Here is a 21,774-nt window from a genome sequence, read left to right as displayed (position 1 = left end):
TAATCATCAATCTACACACAATACCCCAGAATGAAGAAGCAAAAACAGGTGTTTAGAAATTTTTGCAAAGTAATTAAAAATAAATAACTGAAATATCACATTTACATAAGTATTCCGACCCTTTGCTATGACATTCAAAATTGAGCTTAGGTTCATCCTGTTTCCATTGATTATCCTTGAGATGTTTCTACAACTTGATTGGAGTCCACCAGTGGTAAATTACATAGATTGTACATGATTTGGAAAGGCACACACCTGTCTATATAAGGTCCCACAGTTAACAGTTCATGTCAGAGCAAAAACCAAGCCATGAAGATGAAGGAATTGTTCGTAGACCTTCGAGACAGGATTGTATCGAGACACAGATCTGGGGAAGGGTATAAAACAATTTCTACAGCATTGCAAGTCCCGAAGAGCACAGTGGCCTCTGTCATTCTTAAATGGATGAACTTTGGAACCACCAGGACTCTTCATGGAGCTGGCCGCCCGCCCAAACTGATCAATCGGGGGAGAAGAGCCTTGGTCAGGGACGTGACCAAGAACCCGATGGGCACTGACAGAGCTCCAGAGTTCCTCTGTGGAGATGGGAGAACCTTCCGGAAGGACAACTATATCTGCAGCACTCCACCAAGCAGGCCTTTATGGTAGAGTGGCCAGATGGAAGCCACTCCTCAGTAAAAGGCGCATGATAGCCCGCTTGGAGTTTGCCAAAAGGCACCTAAAGGACTCTCGGACCATGAGAAACAAAATTCTCTGGTCTGATGAAACCAAGATTGAACTCTTTGGCCTGAATGCCAAGCGTCGCGTCTGGAGGAAACCAGGCACCGCTCATCACCTGACCAATATCATACCTACGGTGAAGCATGGTGGTGGCAGCATCGTGCTGTAGGGATGTTTTTCAGGGGCAGGAACTGGGAGGCTAGTCAGGATCGAGGGAAAGATGAACGGAGCAAAGTGCAGAGAGCTCCTTGATGAAAACCTGCTCCAGAGTGTTTTGGACCTCAGACTGGGGCGGAGGTTCACGTTTCAACAGGACAACGACCCAAAGCACACAGCCAAGACTACGCAGGAGTGGCTTTGTGACAAGTCTGTGAATGTCCTTGAGTGGCCCAGCCAGAGCCCGGACTTGAACCCGATCGAACATCTCTGGAGGGACCTGAAAATAGCTGTGCATCGATGCTCCCCATCCAACCCAACAGAGCTTGAGAGGATCTGCAGAGAAGAATGGGAGAAATTACCTAAATGCAGGTGTGACAAGCTTGTTGCGTCATACCCAAGAAGACTTGAGGCTGTAATCGCTGCCAAAGGTGCCTCAACAAAGTACGGAGTAAAGGGTCTGAATACTTATGTAAATGTGATATTTCAGTTATTTCTTTTTAATTACTTTGCAAAAATTTCTAAACACCTGTTTCCGCTTTTTTATTTTGGGGTATTGTGTGTAGATTGATGATTAAAAAAATAATTTAATCCATTTTAAAATAAGGCTGTAACGAAACAAAATGTGCAAAAAAGTGAAGGGGTCTGAATACTTTCTGAATGCACTGGATGTTCTTGCAGTCCTCTTCTCATTTAGCCATTGATACAGGATATAGCAGAGCTTTCAGCCAATCTGCTCACTGGGGGATTTCTTTGCTCCATCAACCGCAGGCAGATTTTAGCATTTAGCACACAAGCAATACCGTCGTGCATTTGCCAGAGATTTGTTTTAAGTTTCTGACTCGTTTCTTTTTACTCATTGTACCAGTCAACTCCCTGGCCTTATAGCAAGGTCAGAGTGAGATATATGTCAAGTCGGAAGATTATATAGATTGAGCCAGCAAATGAGCATGTGCAGGTGGCCTGCATGACCTCGTAGATAACGAGTTTTAAGCTGTTACATCCTCACTAAATCTATCCCAATTAGCACAATTGGGTGTATGACTGCGTGTGTATGTGTGTATGACTGCAGAAACCAAATTTCGTTTGAACCTCAATGAGGCTCAAATGGCAACAAATAAATTGTATTGTATTGTATTGTAATTGTACAATGGTGGTGCCACATAACATGCAAGCCGACTTTTTGATTCGTGTGAAGGTCCATGTCAAGTTCAATGCAATGGTTACTCTCATAAAACTGGCTAATATGAAATATATAAAGTCATAGTGTCATACAGCTCGGAAACAAGACCGTGTGAACCTTTTTGTTTCCAAAACCACCACGGCGGATTATCGTAGGAGACGAACTGGCGAGTCCATCCTATGCGAGATCTTTGCAGACAGCGACTCTGAAGGCGAGGAACTTTCAAATGATTCCGACGAACTGGGTAATAACGATGATATTGAAAGTGAAATTTCTGATGACAACTCCTCTGAAAGTGACCAGAAATCGGACCAAGGGGGTGATGTGGACCATGACAATGCATCCCCTACCCCTCCAAGGCATGTAGCAAAGAATCGTGGGCCTGCAGTGTTGACTGACACTCTTAATTGGATCAATTAAGTCCTGCTGATGAGCACCATCCTACCTTCGATCCCTCAACCTTATTTCGTGGTCAGCCTGAGCCAGGACTAAGGGTTCCAATGGACCCTGGACATGATCAACCAGGTGTATTTATGCTTACTATATTCTGTTGTGCTGCCACAAGCAAGAATGTCATTGTCCTATCTGGGACACATGACAATAAACTCTCTTGACTTGACTTGATTTCTTCACTGCATTTTTTCCACCTGCCACAATTGCACTCATGGCTGATGAAATAAATAGATACGCCTTACAATTCTTTGCCAATCCTGTTATTGATGATCAGCTGCCACCCTCAGCAAGATTTAGAAAGTGGCATGATACATTTTCATTTCTCTCAGAAGTATGTGGCCCTTGAAATCGCCAAGGGCCTGTGTAGTAAAAATCACCTCCAAGATACTGGGATAGTTTTTGGCCGACACAAACCCAGGGGTTCAGTCAAGTGACGAGTAGGGGCCGATACATACTTCTGCGTTCCTTCCTGCATTTCAATGACAATGCCAATCAAAAGGGTCACGTCGATTGTGACCCACTGTACAAAATAGTCCAATGATAAATCTTGTGAAAGATACGTATTTGAATTTCTATCAGCCACACCAAGAAATATCAATAGATGAAATAATGAAAGGATTCAAAGGCCGCTTGAGTTTCAAGCAACATATCCCCAATCAGCCTAGTAAATGGGGATAATAATCTGGGCTTTGTGTGATTCAGTGAATGGATACAATCTACGATGGAATGTTCACACCGGTAAAAGTAAGAACAATGAACGCAAGATGACCTTGGATTCTAGTTTGGTGAAAACTCTTGTGAATGGAATGGATTCCAATGGTCATAAGGTATATATGGACAACTTTTTCTCCTCCCCTGAGCTATTTCTTAGCTTGAAACAAAAGGTGAACGATGCTTGTGGTACCGTAAGATCAAACCGAAAAAGATGGCCCCAAAAAGTTGGTAAAGCGGACATGAAGCTGAAACAGGGGGATCAACCTCTGTTTTGGCCTTACTTTTACCACATGGCAGGACACAGCCCGTGTCAGTTGTCTCTCATCTATACATGGAAATGTCAACAAGGAAATTCGGTCAAAGAAAGAACCTACGGGAAAGCGGGCTGTGAAGAAGCCAGCCCTAGTGCAGGACGACGGCAAATTTATGGGCGGCGTCGACAGATTCGACCAGTTATCAGCTTGTTACTGGGGTGGGAGATGACAATCTTCACATGGTCCGCCCTGTTTCGACGAATGCAATCAATCTGGTGTGCACAATCAAATAAGATCAAATAGAACAAAATGTCCTACAACTTTAAGCTGTGCACGCCACACGCAAGAAGAAGCTTGCTACTGTTATCCACACAAATGCCAGAAATGGTATCAAGTTATTTTCCACTTTGTGAAGGAAACTGCACTTGTGAATGGGTTTTAACACTTATAAACTTTCACTTCCTGATGAGAACATTGATCAGATTGGTTTCCGCCAGAACGTCATTGACTCTCTCATTCCAGTGAACATTTGTACCAATGCAAAGACCAAAGCAGACACTGTTGATCAGCGAAGGAAAAGGTGGCTAGTAGAACAGCATTTTTGTGCAGAATATGAGAATAAAAGGGTGCAGGCCTGAATGTATTGTGTGCTTGGATCATGCCACTGCTCAGAGCCACCAGACGAGAACCTACTGTGAGGACTGTGAATGTCCAACGTGTTTCCCTGAATATTTCAAACGGTACCATACAGTGTATAAATATAAAATTGAATATGAATAGACTACAAACAAACTGTATGCTAGAAAGTTATGACATTGTTACACCACGGTACACTGAGTGAATTTGAAACTGACGTTGTGGTTTGGCATTGCATGAGTCTTCATGATTTTGTGCATTTGATATTTCAATTTCAAATAATTATCTGGGACCCACAACATGTTCAAAGAACTGTATTCACAAATTATTCACTTTCTAAAACCTGTATTTTCATTGAATTTGCATGTATTTTTATCAAAAAGTATACACAAACATGCTAATTAGCTCATTTGCATAACAGCATATTTTTGGGTGAAATCTGATTTCACTATTTGAGAGTCCTGATCATATTCTACAGCCTTTTCAGTTACTCTAAAACTCCAGCTTTAGTCTTTATCAAAGATCTATAATCTTTGGTCTTTATGGGTGATATTTTGTCTCAAACATAGCACGTGTGAGCAGCACGGTGACCCCATTTTGAACCCAGCATGGAACCCAATTGGTGAAATTTTGGCTGTCGCAGCAAAAAGGGTTAAAGGCATCTTTCCTTTAGCAGGGCGACAAGAACTAAACACAGTATTCTAACTGCGGCCACACCAACGTCTTGTGCAACAATTACATAACCTCCCAACTTTGTACCACCATTACTGTTCACGACTTCCCTAGTCCTCATGTCTTCCTCCGCAGCAAAAACAGAGAAACACTCTTTGAGGAACTCGCCCATCTCTTTCGGCATCCCATATAGATGAGTACTTTAGTTTCTATGAGGCCCTTTTCCCCTCACTAGTTACCTTATTTCCCTTAATATACATAAAATCTCTTTGGATTCTGCTTATCAGAGCTACCTAATGACAGCTTTTTGCCTTCTGAATTCCTTCTTAATTATGTTCCTTATTTTGTATAAACCTCCAGGGATATATTTGATCCCCGCTGCCTATATCTCAATTTCTCTCGTCATACAGAGTTCCTTACGCCCACCTGCCTTGCCTTAACTCCACCAGGACATGCATATCTTGAACTCCAACCATCACACGTTTACAAGCATCCCATTTACCAAATTCCCTTTGCCCGCAATCAACATGTTACAATTAAGTTTTTCAAGTTCCCGTCTAGTACCTTCAAAACGACCCATGTCCCAATTTAGAACTTTCATTTGTGTGTCCTTATCGATCAGCGCTGTCTTTATCGATCGGCGCTGTCCTTATCGATCAGCGCTGTCCTTATCGATAAGTAATTTAAAGTGAACAGAACATGGTCACTGGTCCCAAAAGGCTCGCTCACTGACACTTCAGTCACGTAGTGCCCTGTCCAATTCACTAAGAGTATTAACAAGCCCGCTACACTTTGCCCAAGGAAACATTTCCGAACACACTTGACAAATTTCACCCCATCTAAGGCCTTGGTACTATGGCAGACCCAACTTATATTGGGGAAAGTTGAAATCCCTTATGCAACCCTATTAGTCTTACAGCTGTCTGCAATCTCCCAACAAATTTATTCCTCCAATTCCCAAAAGGAAAGTACTCAAAAAAGGAACTTAAAAAAAAAAAAAAAAGAAAAAAAGGTTATCTGAAAATGCTGAACTCAATGTCTCTCAGTTAGAGTGGGGGGTGGGAGATTGCAACCTTCACGTGGTCCGCCGTGTTTCGACGAATGCAATCAACCTGGCGTACACAATCAAGTAAGATCAAATAGAACAAGTTGTCCTACAACTTTAGGCTGTGTACGCCATACGTAAGAAGAAGAAGAAGTTTGAATGGGATGGTGGTGCTGGCTCGAAGGGCCGAATGGCCTGCTCCTGCACCTATTGTCTATTGTCTAAAAGTGCAGCAACTGGAAGCACAGGGACTCACAAAACTGTCACAATAATGGTCCTCAGTCTCAAACACTGTTCCGACAACGTTCAATGTCAGGGAACAGCACATCACCTTCCAACTTGGCCTGCAAATAGCTACAAGATAATCAGCAATGGCAAAATGAGGACTGTTTTCCTTTAGTAATTTCATATTATTATTCTGCTTTGCCTAATCACGTCCCCCAGACCTACCATATGTTATTCACTACGGGTCTCCCTGGTTAACAAAGAGGTTAAATTCCTAACATCAGTCTGAAGAAGGGTTTCGGCCCGAAACGTCGCCTATTTCCTTCGCTCCATAGATGCTGCTGCACCCGCTGAGTTTCTCCAGCATTTTTGTGTACCTTAAATTCCTAACTAATTCTTTGTAACGCAAAAATTCATATTGCAGGTGCTACACCGCATCATTAACGTTCACAGGGGGATTCCCGTTGCTATGGATATTTATTACAAGCTACTCAATCTCCTCTCAGTAAGGATGTAGCAAAGCACAGCAAATCACACTTGTTTTGACAAGTGAAACATACCGACTGAATCTTTTAAGTCATTTATCCAAATGCCCACTGTTGCTACACAAATAAAACTGCTGGAATCTGAAACAAAACCAGAAATGCTGGAAGAACTTTGCCAATCAACCAGCACCTGTGGGAAGAGGTTTCCGCAATAACCTACTTGAACTCCCGGTGGCTCAGCACTTCAACTCCCCCTCCCATTCCCAATCCGACCTCTCTGTCCTGGGTCTCCTCCATTGCCAGAGTGAGCAACAGCGGAAATTGGAGGAACAGCACCTCATATTCCGTCTGGGGACCTTGCGTCCGGATGGCATTAACATTGAATTCTCCCAATTTTGCTAGCCCTTGCTGTCTCCTCCCCTTCCTTAACCCTCTAGCTGTCTCCTCCCACCCTCCCATCCGCCCGCCCTCGGGCTCCTCCTCCTCCTCCCCTTTTCCTTCCTTCTCCCCCCCCCACCCCCCCATCAGTCTGAAGAAGGGTTTCGGCCCGAAACGTCGCCTATTTCTTTCGCTCCATAGTTGCTGCTGCACCCGCTGAGTTTCCCCAGCAATTTTGTGTACCTTCGATATTCCAGCATCTGCAGTTCCTTTTTGAACACCTGTGGGAAGAGAACTGGTTTCTGGTTAGGACCCCTTCCTCAGAACTGGGGGAGGAGTGGAGGGTTTTAAGTCAGAGGGGGAAAGATTAAAGGAGCCTTGACCAAGTGGGACCGGTGGGCCCCGTTCCCCAACGCAAAATTCCACCACTTACCCGTTCCCCCAACGCAACCCGTTCCCCCAATGCAATATCCCACCACTAACCCATAGCCCCCAACTGCGCAGGCGTGGCTCATTTCCCCTCAAGCCCCATCACACCCTTCCCCTCCTCTTCACCCTCCCTCTTCTTTCCCCTGTCCCCCTCCCCTCCTCCCTCCCTCCCTCTCCTTTCCCTTACCCTCATTCACCCCCTCCCTCCCTCCATGTGTTGGGAAAGTCTTTTTTTTTTTTTTTTTAACACATAGAAGCAGATACAATAACAGCGTTTAAGAGCCTTTCAGATGGACACATAGACATACTGGGAATGGAGGTATGTTGGTCACAAGCAGCCAGAGCAGAATAGTTTAACAGCATCATGTTCGACTGACATTGTGGGCCAATGGTTCTATTTCTATGCTATACTGTTCTATATTCTACAATCTATATGTTACAGTTTTCAAAGCAATGTTGGGGGAAGGAATGAAGTTCAAGGCAAAAGATTATATAGGGATAGGTTAAGGCAGAACAAGTGATAAGGAGCATGAGAAACAGAGTAAGAAATGGACGCTATGATAATGGAAAACAATGAGAGAGCTGTCTACCAACGGTTGGAGAATTTACAGTCCATTCCTGAAGGCTGCAAAATGATTACAGAAAGATGTGGTTCTTCTGGTTTACATTGGGCTACACAATGGCAGCAGAGGCCGCAGTTAGATCGGTTTAAGTGGAAGTGGGTTGTGAGAAATAAAGCAGCATACAACAGGAAGGTCAGAACTGTAGACTGCAGAGTGAGTGCAGGTGCCCCACAAACAAGTCATCTGACTGGTGTTTGGTTTTGTAAATGAGAACACATTGTGAACAGAGAAAGCAGTGTACTATTCTGGAATTGCAAATGAATTGTTGCTTCATCTGGAATGGGTCCCTGAATAGCAGGCAGGGAAGAGGCGGATGGACAGCTGTCTGATATAAATCACGTTCAGGTAGAGGAGATCAGCTTAACTTGGCATCATGTTGGCGTGGCCACGGTGGGGCCAATTGTGCTATTCAGGTGCTGTACTGTTCTATGTGCTTTGTCCCAATGCACATAAGCACCTAAACCTTTGTTCATCTTTACCGAGACATTTCCAAACTAATCAACTCCTGTCCACCACTCAAAGCGCATCTTCCAACGCAGTAAATTATTCCAATAACTTTACTGCAATAAATCATCGCAATAACTCCATGTTTTAACATTGTCTGTACTCACAGACATCTGACTGACTGGAATGGCAATTAAAGGGCCTGTCCCACTGTACGAGGTAATTCAAGAGTTCTCCCGAGTTTTCCCCTAATTCGAACTCGGAGAATGTCCGTAGCGGGTCCGTCGGAGTTCGTGGATGTCTCGTAGCAGCTCGTACGAGTAAAAAGTAACAATTATTTTCATCACGAGTATTTCTTTACTCGTGGACATTTTTCAGTGTTGAAAAACATCACGAGTTTACCGGATTTCCCGAGTACCTACCGTTAGCATTACGAGACGCTATGGGACATTCACGCTCCTACGGACCCGCTACGGACATTCTCCGAGTTCGAATCAGGGGAAAACTCGGGAGTACTCTTGATTTACCTCGTACAGTGGGACAGGCCCTCAACTGCACTTAAGCAAATAGTCTGTTGACATATTCAATTTCCCTTACTAAAACTCCCCAGGTGCTGGGTATACTAATGGCTTCAGTACTGCAAGGTGGTTCCCTATTCCATCTTCTTTGCCTCAAATTATTCAGCTTCTTGCAGCAAGTTACAGGATCATCAAACAGTTAAAACTGAAGCAAATCTATATCTAGAAAATGACGAGAAACAATAAAGTTGTAAATGCATCATAAATTTAGTGGCCAATTCCTTGTGTGAATTTCTTTCCAATACAAGATAATTCTTCATGTTACAAAGAATTAAAATACTAATACCAGTGTAGAACACATTCAAATCTAACATATCCCTTCATACCTATACTATACAAATAATGGATTGGTTGAATTTCAATTATTTTAATTTAGCATTTTATCTTAAAACCACTGATCAGTTTGGAGTTGCTTGCATTCCCATTTTGTTCCCACACGACTGTTTTTGTTTGAATAAACGCAAGTAAAATACTTCAAGACTCTCTGCAACAAAGTTAATCTCTGCTATTAAAATTCTAATCACTGCTGTATAAAGTTGATGAAGTTAAAATTATTCACTTACCTCCAGTTCCAAGGACCTTTAATAGTTCAAAGTTTTCAATCCCAACTTTTTCTGCATGGCCTGTTAAATTAGCTGTAAAAATAATACAACAGGTTAGCCACAAATCAATATATGAAAATAGACTTTCACACTATCATTTTTAAAATAACTGAGATCCTCTGACAGTCCACAGACTAGCTCAGATGGTGGTGGGTATATGGAACGAGCTGCCCAAGGAGGTAGTTGAGGAGGGTACAATAACAGCATTTAAAAAACACTTGGACGGGTACAGTATATAGCAGGATATGGTCCGAACAAATGGGGACACCTAGAAATGTAAATGCTGGTTTATAAAACAAAAAGCAGTGCAGGAATAACTCTGACGAAAGGTCCTGATCCAAAGACCTAAAGCGTCACTATCCATATTCTCCAGAGAAGCTGCCAGACCCACTGAGTTACTCCAGCACTTTGTGTTTTGTTTTGGTGGCAAATGGGACCAACGTTGGCGAGCATCTTGGGCGGAATGGAGAAGTTGGGCCAAGGAGCCTGTTTCCATGATGCATGGCTCTCTGACTCCAAACACAAACCTTCCATACCTATAGTCTGCTGCAGCAAAACACTACAAAAATCATCACCACTTGTTAAAAATAGGCCCCTCTCCTGAGTTGTGCCAAAATATGATTAAAATCCAACTGGATTTTATCCCATAAATATTCCAATAGTCTCACATCACTAAAATATTCTCGCAAGATTCAGAAGCACAAGGTGATTTATAACATATAAAAAATTCTCAGAATTGTTATAATGGACCAGTCCCACTTAGGCAAATTTTTAGCTGACTGCCGGCGACTATGCGGCCGCCACATGTTTGCGGGTGATTGCCGGGGAGTCGCCTTAATGGTTTTGAGGAGTTCCTGAATTCTGGGAACTAGTCGCCGCCTCATTATGGTCGCCGCGAATTTTTCAACAATTTTTCACCAGAATGAGCTGCCATGGAGAGTAGCGAGAATTCTCGAGCCGTAGGTGGGTCGCCAGGAGGTCCTAGTGGGTTGCCAGGAGGTCGAAGGTTCTCGTAGGTTGTAGCCGTGCTGACCGGTGAGTTTCATTGGCTCATTGGGGAAAAAAACGTAAGCAGTAGTTTTCTGAACCAAGGATAACCGACCGGTAAGGTCTCCACTCTTTCTCCCTCTCCCCCCCCCCCCCCCCACCCCCCATCTCCCCCCCCCCCTTTAAAGGACTTACGTGACTCTTCCCGTATACTGTGCTTTCACCATCTTAATTACAGCGCCAACCTTCCCGTTCATCGCGGTGTGTGTCTGTTTCACATTGGCTTTGCTCAGACAGCGCTCCCCCCGCTTGCCCTGTCCCTCGCCTGCATAACGGGCTGGAGAAGGAAGGTGTGTGTGTGTTGTGTGGTGTGTGTGTGTGTGTGTGTGTGTGTGTGTGTGTGTGTGTGTGTGTGTGTGTGTGTGTGTGTGTGTGTGTGTGTGTGTCTGGAGAAAATCATTCTCAATGCAAAATAGATTCATCAATTACATTGGAGAGTTCTCAAACTTAACAATCCAATGGGTAGCCAAGCAGAAATAGCTTAAACTGGACACTTAGCATGTTTAGTCAACCTGACCGTTGCTGTCAGATAAAAATAGGACTGATCTGCCTGTAAGAACCTTTATGGAAAAAGAGCTTCAAAGCACTCACTGTAAAGCAGGGTATCCCAACCTTTTTCGTCCCGTTTACCCCTGGCAACTTTAATAGCACATAACAATGTTATTTCACTTATTTATGAACAACTAATGATGAACAGATACCAGTATACCAGTCAATGAGAGAAAATATGTACAAATCCAGAATCAACAAATTTACCCCCTGGGTAGACGAGATTTACCCCCTGGGTGTAAATTTACCCCAGGTTGGGAACCCTTGCTGTAAAGGTTCATATAATAACCAGTTGAGGGGAGGTATTAGAGCTATTCATATTGAATGGGAGATCTTTAAAAAAAAGAAGAAAAAAAGGGTGACTTTAATAAATAGCAGGTTTACTTATAGGCAATTGAATTATTTTCAACTGATTCAACAAACTATTTTTTGGTAATCAGCTTAAGAACAAAAAATGTTTTCAACATTTCCATCAAAAGTTTGGATAACAATTTGTTGGAGTGGAGCTTAATAGTTAAATATACTTTACTGGGTGGGTAAGCTAATCACAAGATCTTAAACCATGATGAACAACAGAAAGTACAGTGCATCTTGACTGCCTGAAATGAACAAGTGGAGAGAAAGAAAGGAGTATCAATTATCCTGACCATCAATGACCAGAAACCTAAATTTAAAAAAACACATAAGCAGTTGCCACAAGACAGGCAGAAAGAAGGTATCCTGTTGCATTCCCAAAGGTACCATCCAGGAAAAAGCAGGCAATTTGAATGACACACCTTCCACTATAATAAACATTAATTCCCTCTATCACTGACACATTTTGACTGTAGTGAGTGCCATCTGCAAAATATATTGAATAAACTCATCAAGGACTCTTCAACATCACTTGTCAAACCTGCCACTGAGAACATATGGTCTCTAGGGGTATTCTCACCTGCAAGTACCCAAAGTTGAGGTGGTACAGTGTGTAGAGCTAGTAACTCAGTCCAACTCAGCAACCCAGTACTGCTGCCAGTGTGGAGTTTGTTTGATCTTTGTGATCAGAAGAGTTTGATTGCAAAAACAAAGTGGCATAAATCCACCTGAAGATATGCATCTTATCATACCTCTACATTTCCTGAATTTGCTGGTCAATTAATAGTGATAGTGTGGGAACAGGTCCTTTGGCCCAACCTGCCTGCGCTTGGTCCATATCCCTCCAAATCTGTCCTATCCATGTACCTGTCTGTTTCTTAAATGTTGGGATAGCCCCAGCCTCAACTACCTCCTCTGGCAGCTTGTTCCATACACCTGAAAGAGTTAGTTATTAATCAATTGTTGTCATATTTAAGCTTTCCTGTTGTAAAAAGCCAATTGTATTGCATGATGGGATTTGGCCAAAATCATCATGACAAGGTTTTTTTCTTACGTAAGTTGAATAGTTCACAGATCTCTTACAAGTTTTTTTAATGTAAGTTGAAGAGGTTAATCAGATAAGAAGGGGCCAGAGGATGCCATTGGGATGATTGGCTTTTGGCAAAGAGTGAAAAACAACTCCATATTTGGAGGTGGCTGATGGTTTCTGGTACATTACCGCATGCAGTTGGTATTATGTCTGTAGGTATATTAACCCCGGTTTTCTGGTATTTCTTTGTGTGTGCTGTTGGAGTATTCAGACGTAAAACTGTTGCCTCTGGGTCTCTAGGTCCACACCCGTCAGACGTTAAATTAAAGCTTTGTATGGTCTTAAAGGGCCTTTTCACGGGGCGAGTTGACGCAAGATGTCACCAGAGTGAAGAGGTCGTGGTCCAGCACGAGTCTCGCACGATATAACGGCAGTAGATAAAGAGTTCCCACGGTACTCGGCATTTATGTTATTCGTGCGAGTGACTTGGCCGTTTCCCGAGCTGTCGCGTTAAATCTTGAATGAACATCGTGAACTACACGTGACACAAATGATGTAACTTTTTTTTTCACACACTATATATATCCTCCCTTGGTTGAATCGGCTCATTTGGAGACATGCCTTTACGAAATAATTTCGAGTACAGAATGGTGGTTTTTTTCATTGACGCGCTTACTGCGACTTTTTTACTTTGCAGCTGCAGGGCACAGACAGTCTTATAAGAGAAGTTTAAGTTAACTGCAAACACAGCACTTTTACATCAATAGCAATGTATGTTTTTAAATCTTGGATAACATTAAATGGTTCTCCTCTTGATGAACTTATATATCGTTATATAAACTCACATGCGCACTCGGGAAACTCGGCAGCCTTCGTCTCCAGCAGGTTCCTTTTTCTCTCCCTGTTTCTATAATCCTCTCTGGATTTATCGTACAGAATCTCGTTAAATTGGAACCATTCTACAAGTTCCCCCTCTTGTTCCCTGGTGAAGTTATATGACTTTACCTTCTGCCATCTTCCCTTTACGTCTGTAGAGGCTATTCCTACAACGGCTACTGGGGAGGCAATCTGAATTGCACCTTGCTCACCCTCTCTCTGCTCCAAGGAGCCCACAGGCAGTGTTATCTGTGGCATCTCCTGTTGCCTCTCCACCTGTCTCTCTTGCCGCGTCTCCTCCTCATTCTCCTGCATGGCAAAAACATCTCTGACCCGCTTTACCCCCTTCCTTTGAGATTTTCTGGGAGCCATCTCTGCAAGTGTTCCTGTTAAAAAGATTATCCAACAATGACAATTAGGTGGGACGTCCTCGAAGGACACATGTTCCCATGTGTCCTTTTGAGACCACCTTTTTTAGTCACCCTCTGTCCCCTCTGTCCAGCTTCCGGGTTTACCGTTCGCAGGAGTTCCCACGCGCTATATCTCTAAAATCTGAAGTTATGTAATGTCTAAAGGAACTGCAGACGCTGGTTAATGCTGGTTAATATGCACAGAAGGACACAAAATGTTGGTGTAACTCAGCAGGTAAGTCAGATCTGGGAAGAAAAGCATAAAAAGCTGGAGTAAGTCAGCGGGTCAGGCATCATCTCTGGAGAAAAAGAATAGGTGACGATTCGAATCGGAGCCCTTCTTCAGACATCCTAATCGGAATTGAGTCTGAAGATGTGTCTCGTCCCGAAACATCAGCTTTTTTTCTCCAGAGATGCTGCTTGACTCGCTGAGTTACTCCAGCTTTTTGTGTCTGTCTTCGGTTTAAACCAGCATGTGCAGTTCACTCCTTACACGGGTCTCTGCACAACATTGATTGGTAGCGTTCCGGACCCCTGGACCCGAGGACTCCGACCTGTATCTCTCAAAGAAGTACATGTGAAAAATATCTCACGGACCATAAAAATGCGTAACCTTTCAGTAAAGTCCCTTTTAAAGTCCCTTTTAAAGATTATAGTTATTTTCTTGAATCTCATTAACATAACTCATGAATAAGTTGATGTCCATATGCGGATGTAAATCTTTATTTTTATTTATTTTTTAAATTCAATCCCACTGAAGATAATTTGTAATCACCTTCTGTCCCCTCTGTCCAGCTTCCGGGTTCACCGTTCGCAGGAGTTCCCACGGTACCCGCAAGAGTTATTACGGATATCGCACGGATATCGCACTGGCCACTACGTTCATATAATGTTGCAATACTCAACCACAAGTGTACAAGTCACTCTTGGAGAAATTCAAATTTTCGTGAATTTTCTCCCGAGTGACCAAGTTACACGATGACCTGCCGTTAGCGCTACGGTGGTCCACGGTGGTCCACGAATGCCGCACTGTTATCGCACGAGGTTCCCACGATGTTGAACTCTGGTTAACTCTTGCGTCAAGTCGCCCCGTGTAAAGGTGCCATTAAGAATTTGTACTTTGTCTATCTTTTTAAGTGAACTTTTACACACCCACCACCCTTTGTATGAAAATGTTACCCTTCGGATTCCTATTAAATTTTTTCCCCTTCACCGTGAATCCATGTCCTCTGGTCCTCAATTCCCCTACTCCCCTGACACAGTCATTACTTTACACAGATTTAGTCTCTTATCATTTAAAACAGGAAGATGCATTTTAATACCACATTTAAACTACTTTAATAACAACATGTTGACTTAAGAATTTCCACCTCTACTACATTGTTAGACATTCAATTGCATTAATACTATAACTATTTATATGGTTTTAAATCAAATTACTTTGTTCCCTCCTTTTGCTTGGGGTTTGCTGATTGACTCACTATGTATAGTCATGTTTTAGATCCATAGATTTAAGTTTACCACTGAAGTACAAACATAATAAGCACCAGGATAGGTAGGTACAAATAATCAGGAGAGTACTTTGGCTAATCTGTGGACCTTGATATTCTGGTTCTCTCTGCTTATTTGGAGATCTAGTCTCCCAGACTGCTGGCAAAGGAACATGCAAGCTGTCAAAATTGGTTTAACATCTAGGAGAAGCAAATTGGAAATCTGAATGATTTATATTTGTGTACACCAATAGATCCAAGCGATTAATATTATTTTCATAGTGGGAAGATTGGTTCATTAGCAAACCACTAAGCTAGTTTCACAGATTAGCTACCCACTAACTAAAGAAGTTCCTCCTCACCTTCTTTTTAAAAGAGCGCCCTTTAATTCTGAGGCTATGACCTCTGGTCCTGGACTCTCCCACCAGTGGAAACATCCTTTCCACATCCACTCTATGTATAGGAATGAACTGCAGATGTTGGTTTAAACTGAAGATAGACACAAAATGCTGGACAACTCAGGAGTAACTCAGCGGGACAGGCAGCATCGCTGGAGAGAAGGAATGGGTGACGTTTCGGGGTGGAGACCCTTTTTCAGACTCGACACGAAACGTCACCCATTCCTTCTCTCCAGAGATGCTACATGTCCCGCTGAGTTACTCCAGCTTTTTGTGTCTATCCACTCTATGTTTTTCATTATTCTGCAAGTTTCAACGAGATCCCCCCCTCAACCTTCTAAACTCCAGCGAGTAGAGGCCCAGTGCTGTCAAACGCTCATCGTATGCAAACCCACTCATTCCTGGAATCATTCTTGTAAACCTCCTCTGGACCCTCTCCAGAGCCAGCACATCCCTCCTCAGATATGGGGCCCAAATTTGCTCACAGTACTCCAAATGTAGCCTGACCAGTGCCTCATAGAACCTCAGCATTACATCTGTTTTTGTATTCCTGTCCTCTTGATATAAATGCTAGTATTGAATTTGCCTTCCTTACTACCAATTCGACATGCAAATTTACTTTTTGGGAGTCCTGCACCAGCACTCCCAAGTCCCTTTGCATCTCCGATTTCTGGATTCTCTCTCCATTTAGAAAATGTTAAACCTGTGTATGTCCCAATACATTTTCCAGCTAACTTAGTATTTTTTTCAATCTAGTCTTCATTGTACTATGGGATTTGTAGCAGCAAATATATACCTATAAAAGATCCCACAAGCATCAAAGTAATAACCAACCACATCAATTCTGCAAGCAAAGTACTATATGTGCCAGAAATCGAACAAGTACTATATGTGCCCGAAATAGGAACAAAGAAATCTGCACATCATCCTTCCTGCTTTCCGCCTATCCTTTGTCTGCCACTCTATATCTTCTCAATTCTGATGAAAGGCGATCTACCTGAAATATTCATTCTCGTTCTAGAGACGCTGATTGCTCTGTATGTCCAGTATTTTCTACTTTTGTAACCATATTTCTTTTTAGTATAGGATGTCATCGAAATATGACGAGAACCAGTGGCCCTGCTGTTCATCAAATATATTGTGGCCAATTAATATCCACCCGACAGGTTTATGAAGTTCAAAGATAAAGATCAAAAAGTGCACTCTTGTGCATTTAGGAACTAATTGCTTTGTTGTCAATTTAAGTGGGAGATGTTTAACATAATGTTCTGCGTGATTCATTGTCATATTCAGCTAGATAAACACATGTACATACAGAAATATAAATATACTTTTCCATTCTCACTTATGAAATATAGATTCTGGCCTCCCTGTGTTGTGACACGAGTTTCTGCTAAGCAGAGGCAGAAGTAGGATGATACTGGGGCTAGGTGGATAAACTGCCAGAGTTGCTGTTCAAGATAATGATTTAACAGCTTTACAATACCAGTTCATAAATATGGATCTGGGCTGTCAAGTCCAAGCCCAGTTGTTAAATAGAGCCACGTGCATGAGCACAATTACAGATCCTCCCCAAGTTACAGCATAGTTTCATTCCCGAGAACAGTTTGCAACCCGATCCTGCAAATCCACCCCACCCGCCTCCCAAAACCTCATCCATAAGTGCAGTGTACATAAGTGGCTGAGAATCTGCAGGCTCAGTACTGGGAGAGGACTCTCAGAGAAATATCAGTTCAAGCCAGACCCTGGGAAAGGAGAGAGAAACCCCTTAAACGCTTGTCCTACTTTGGCGATTTTTTTGGCAACTGCAGGCGGCTAGGCTGTCGCCTCATGGTCGCGGGATGACGCCTGTATGGCCGTGAGTTATCTCCTCGAGTCGCCTTGTCACGGGTGGACGTAGGCTGACTTCGGTTGTCGTAGGTTGTCGCCTGTGTGGTCGTAGGTTATCATATGTGTCGTCATAGGTGGACGGCCGAAGTCACAAAGAATTGGATTGCCGGTTATCGTAGCTTGACATCGATTAGGTGGTAGGTTGTCGTAGACATTGTTGTGGTGGGGGAGGAGTCCCGTCGTCAGTTTTTGGGCAACCTGCTACGACTGTGATTGTCGCCGGCAGTCGCCGAAAAAAATCGCCTAAGTGGGACAGGCCCTTTAAGTTTACTCAATAACCTGCTTCTCTCCATAACTACAAAAAGTAATCAACATCTGAAGTAATGCTGGATTGAACGGATGGACATAGTGGGCATATTCAATCACAATCAATGCTAGAAAGTTGTGTAAAATCAATTCAAAGGGCACTTTCACAGATGATAGAATATTTAAATAACTAGTGGATGGATATTAGTTATCAAATTTCATAAGCACAGCTGAAAGAATTGGAAAGCAAGATCTTTGTCACAGTACATTAAATCACTAAAAATATTCCCGCTTCCACAATGTTATAATTAATACCACACTACTTTAAAATTAATAGTTATAAAATTATTGAATGAGACAGCAGATGGAGACTATTTCGCCCTCACGCTTTGAAATAACCAATTAATTCTGCCTCTCAGCTCTTTTCCATGTAACTTTTTTTCCCCCCTGAAACCTACTTTATTAATAAAATAGTTATATTCATGGCACCAAGCACATGCTTACATTCACTTGCAATATTTACAAATCATCAACATGACACTGGCACATCCCCAAACATTCCACAAGTTAAATGTCCAAGAGGTTAACTTGTAATAAGCTATTTCCAAAAATGATTTACTCATAAAATATACAGCAATTTTATCAAGACATGTCATTATCTTCATTCATTCTATCACTCAATTCAATACATCAATATCATTAATGTTTCATCTGCAAACATTACATCAGTGAAGCTTCCAAGTAGGCTGCGACACAGGACCCTAGACTCTGGTCTTATCCCACTGAGCCTTTGCAATGACTACAGTGAAATTAAGTATCATTGTGCCGCTCAGCACCTTAGAATGTACTACATGCAACATTTTTTGCGGCTAGATCCTTGCACTAACAGACCAACAAATTTCCAGAAGACCATGGTGTTACCTTCATCGAGCTGATGCTCTTCCAGCAATATGCCACGGTTTTTCTCAGCACATGCCCTGGGAGCTGCCGCTTGGGATAATATATATTGCATCCCTCCCTAGTCCTTTCTGGCAAAACACATAGTCCACAAGGAAGTGGAGGGCCATTACATCCAAGCTGCAGCCACCTTGAGTGCAGCGTGACTGGAGATCACGCTTTGCATGACTAGATAAATGAAATCTTGGCGCTCGTTTGAGAAGCGCTTGTGTCTGTTTCCACCCCATTTCTCCGAGGACCTGTACATTACTTCCCTTTGAACAAAATCCATTTTTGGATCTCCAGATAAAATGGAAGTTGGCGGCTGACTGCTACAACACAGGATGGGGTATCAACCACATTGATGTCACGTACAGCAACACCAAGGACACCTTATAAGTTAGGACCTGGTTCTTTCTTCACTAAGAGCAGGCAAAGCTCACACATTCACAACTTCAGTTTCAATGTGGCTCTTTGCTGCATGCCCTGAAACAGATTCCCAGCGCGGCCATGCAATCAGTCCTGGTGGTGAATGAGAACAAAGGATCAGCTAGATAGGAGCCAGAGAATATCGCCTTGGTTTTACAATGAATAATTCTGGCCCTCAGCCATTGATTAACCTTCACACGATTAAGTCTAAGCAGAAGATTCGACATGAGTGTCTGGGATGTTCACCACTCTTCTGCCCTTGTGCACCCTGATAGATTTGGAAAAAGTCTTAATACAAACAAGAGGAGAGAGGGAGGCCTGTTTTAACTACAGAACTGATCAGAAATTTGTTTGTTTCCTACCCATTAATTTGGGCTATACTACTAATGTTTATATGGAGTAGTTGTATCTGATCACGGATTCCCTCCCAAAGCCTATTTAGAACATATTCATCGTATACTTGTGTCATATTCTCTCAAGGCCTTCTTCTGGTCCCAGTTGACCAGATTATGCAGTAATACGACCATTGACTAGTTAAAGGAAACAGGCACCTTAGCCCACCCATTCCAACAAAGATGACTATCTAAGCTGCATTTGCATACATTTGCCCTAACCCTTTATAGTAATGCTCCTCTGATGTCCACAAAGTTCCAGGGCCAGCAGAATGATTTTTTTTTATATAGAGCAGGAGACTGCAGGCTCAATGTGCTATGAATAGTGACTTGTATTGTGCATCTACTATATCTCCTCATGACAGTTTCAAAAGAAAAGTAATCAGTTCCCTTTTTAAATATAGTTTCAACTTAAAATTATTCACTTTGGCTTGCAGTGTGGAAGTTTTCAAAGATAGACTGATGGTTTACTAAAATAATACCAGCACTGAGTGCCATATATCTGGAAAGGATAATCAGGGTGGGTTCCTTTTCTCTTGAAAAGAAAAATGTAGGGAGCTTCAGAATTTCTTACTCTCCAGAATAATGAATGTTATGAAATTGAATCAGTGTCGTCCTTCAAATTATCAATAGTTTTTCAGATTTAATGATAAAGGATTTCTAGGAATATGATTAGCATGTAAAATTTAGATGGCACAAGCATTGATTTTATTTCCCCTCTTCTATCAATTGATAAGACGGTCACAAAAAAAATCAAATGCAGATTCACAAGGAACTTCTTTATTCAAAGTATTATATAATGTGGGCGGTCACAGTGGCGAAGCGGTAGAGTTGCTGCCTTGCAATGAATGCAGTGCCGTGAGACCAGGGTTCGATCCCGACTACGGGTGCTGTCTGTACGGAGTTTGTATTAAACCTGGCTCGGACAAAACTCTGATTATTAGCAACCACTTTCTGTTATTTGCACTACCAGTTTATTTATTCATGTGTGTATATATTTATATCATGGTATATGGACACATTTATCTGTTTTGTAGTAAATGCCTACTATTTTCTGTGTGCTTAAGCAAAGCAAGAATTTCATTGTCCTATACAGGGACACATGACAATAAACTCACTTGAACTTGAACTTGTACATTTTCTCTGTGACCTGCGTGGGTTTCCTCCCACACTCCAAAGACGTACATGTTTGTAGGTTAATTAGCTTGGCAAAGGTAAAAATTGTCCGCAGTGGGTGTAGAATAGTGTTAATGTGCGGGGATTGCTGGTTGGCGTGGACCCGGAGGATCGAAGGGCCTGTTTCCGCGCTGTATCTCTAAAACAAAAAAAATCTTTGGAATTGATTGAGGTGAACAGCATATACAGTGCACTCCACAATGTTTGGGATAAAGATCCATCATTTATTAATTTATTTGCTTCTGCACTCCACAATTTGGGATTTGTAATGGAAAAAAAAAATTTTTCCGCAGGCCCGGACCCCACCACGAGGCCCCACCATTGCGATGCCTCACCACTACGGTCTCGATGTCCCTTTCACCGCCGCGATCTAGATGCTTCCTTGATGGCCGCGTAAAACCCAGCCGGGTCGTCGCAGGTAGTCCGGGTCGGAAAAAACGGAACGTCAATTTAAATGCGGCCCTCCCCCGACGTTACTCGAAGCTCGTGGAATATTCTGTGTGTGAAATGGGCGCCGACCCGAGCCATCGTGCCCGCCCACCTCAGTGTGACGTCATCAGTCGAAGCTTAAAAGGCAGTTTTGTCTTTTCTTTCAACTTTAATCACCAATAAGTCGTGAAATATAGCATCAAATCTTATGTGATGCTGATCACTGCTTAGAGGGGGAAAATGTGAGTCAGAATATGTAAAATATTTATCGTTACCGCGTAGCGTTTTGGCGAAAATATAAAGACACACACGCACGATGAGACTTTTAAAGTTATCGAGATTACACTGTTTATAGTACATAGCTACAAAACTTAAAAGTTGTCATTTGTTAAAGTCAATGGTACACAATAAGGCTTTGATTAAATTGAACCTGGGAAATGAGGTCTATTGAGTAGGTATGTTACAATACTTACCTTCAGCGGCGCTGCAGTTCTGCCACTGGCCGTTTGCGCGATTTTGGCGCCT

The 21,774-nt window shown here is 42.5% G+C and overlaps 1 protein-coding gene and 1 long non-coding RNA gene across 3 annotated transcripts in view; one reads left to right on the top strand and one right to left on the bottom strand.

Annotated features, from left to right (window-relative positions):
• Positions 1-21,774, bottom strand: part of rps6ka5 (ribosomal protein S6 kinase A5) — a 161,606-nt gene that overhangs the window by 109,833 nt on the left and 29,999 nt on the right. For both annotated transcript variants that reach the window (XM_033027542.1, XM_033027543.1), the window contains exon 2: positions 9,559-9,630. In XM_033027542.1, the coding sequence (XP_032883433.1) occupies positions 9,559-9,630 (72 nt within the window). The remainder of the gene's footprint in view (positions 1-9,558; positions 9,631-21,774) is intronic.
• LOC116977178 lies at positions 12,488-12,923 on the top strand. Its single transcript, XR_004413139.1, has 2 exons — positions 12,488-12,750; positions 12,794-12,923. It is a non-coding gene; the product is annotated as an uncharacterized LOC116977178 (long non-coding RNA).

Source organism: Amblyraja radiata, chromosome 9, assembly GCF_010909765.2.
Source record: "Amblyraja radiata isolate CabotCenter1 chromosome 9, sAmbRad1.1.pri, whole genome shotgun sequence".
NCBI classification, from domain to species: Eukaryota; Metazoa; Chordata; class Chondrichthyes; order Rajiformes; family Rajidae; genus Amblyraja; species Amblyraja radiata.
Note: the sequence above shows the minus strand (reverse complement) of the source record. Positions and strands in the feature narration are given on the sequence as shown.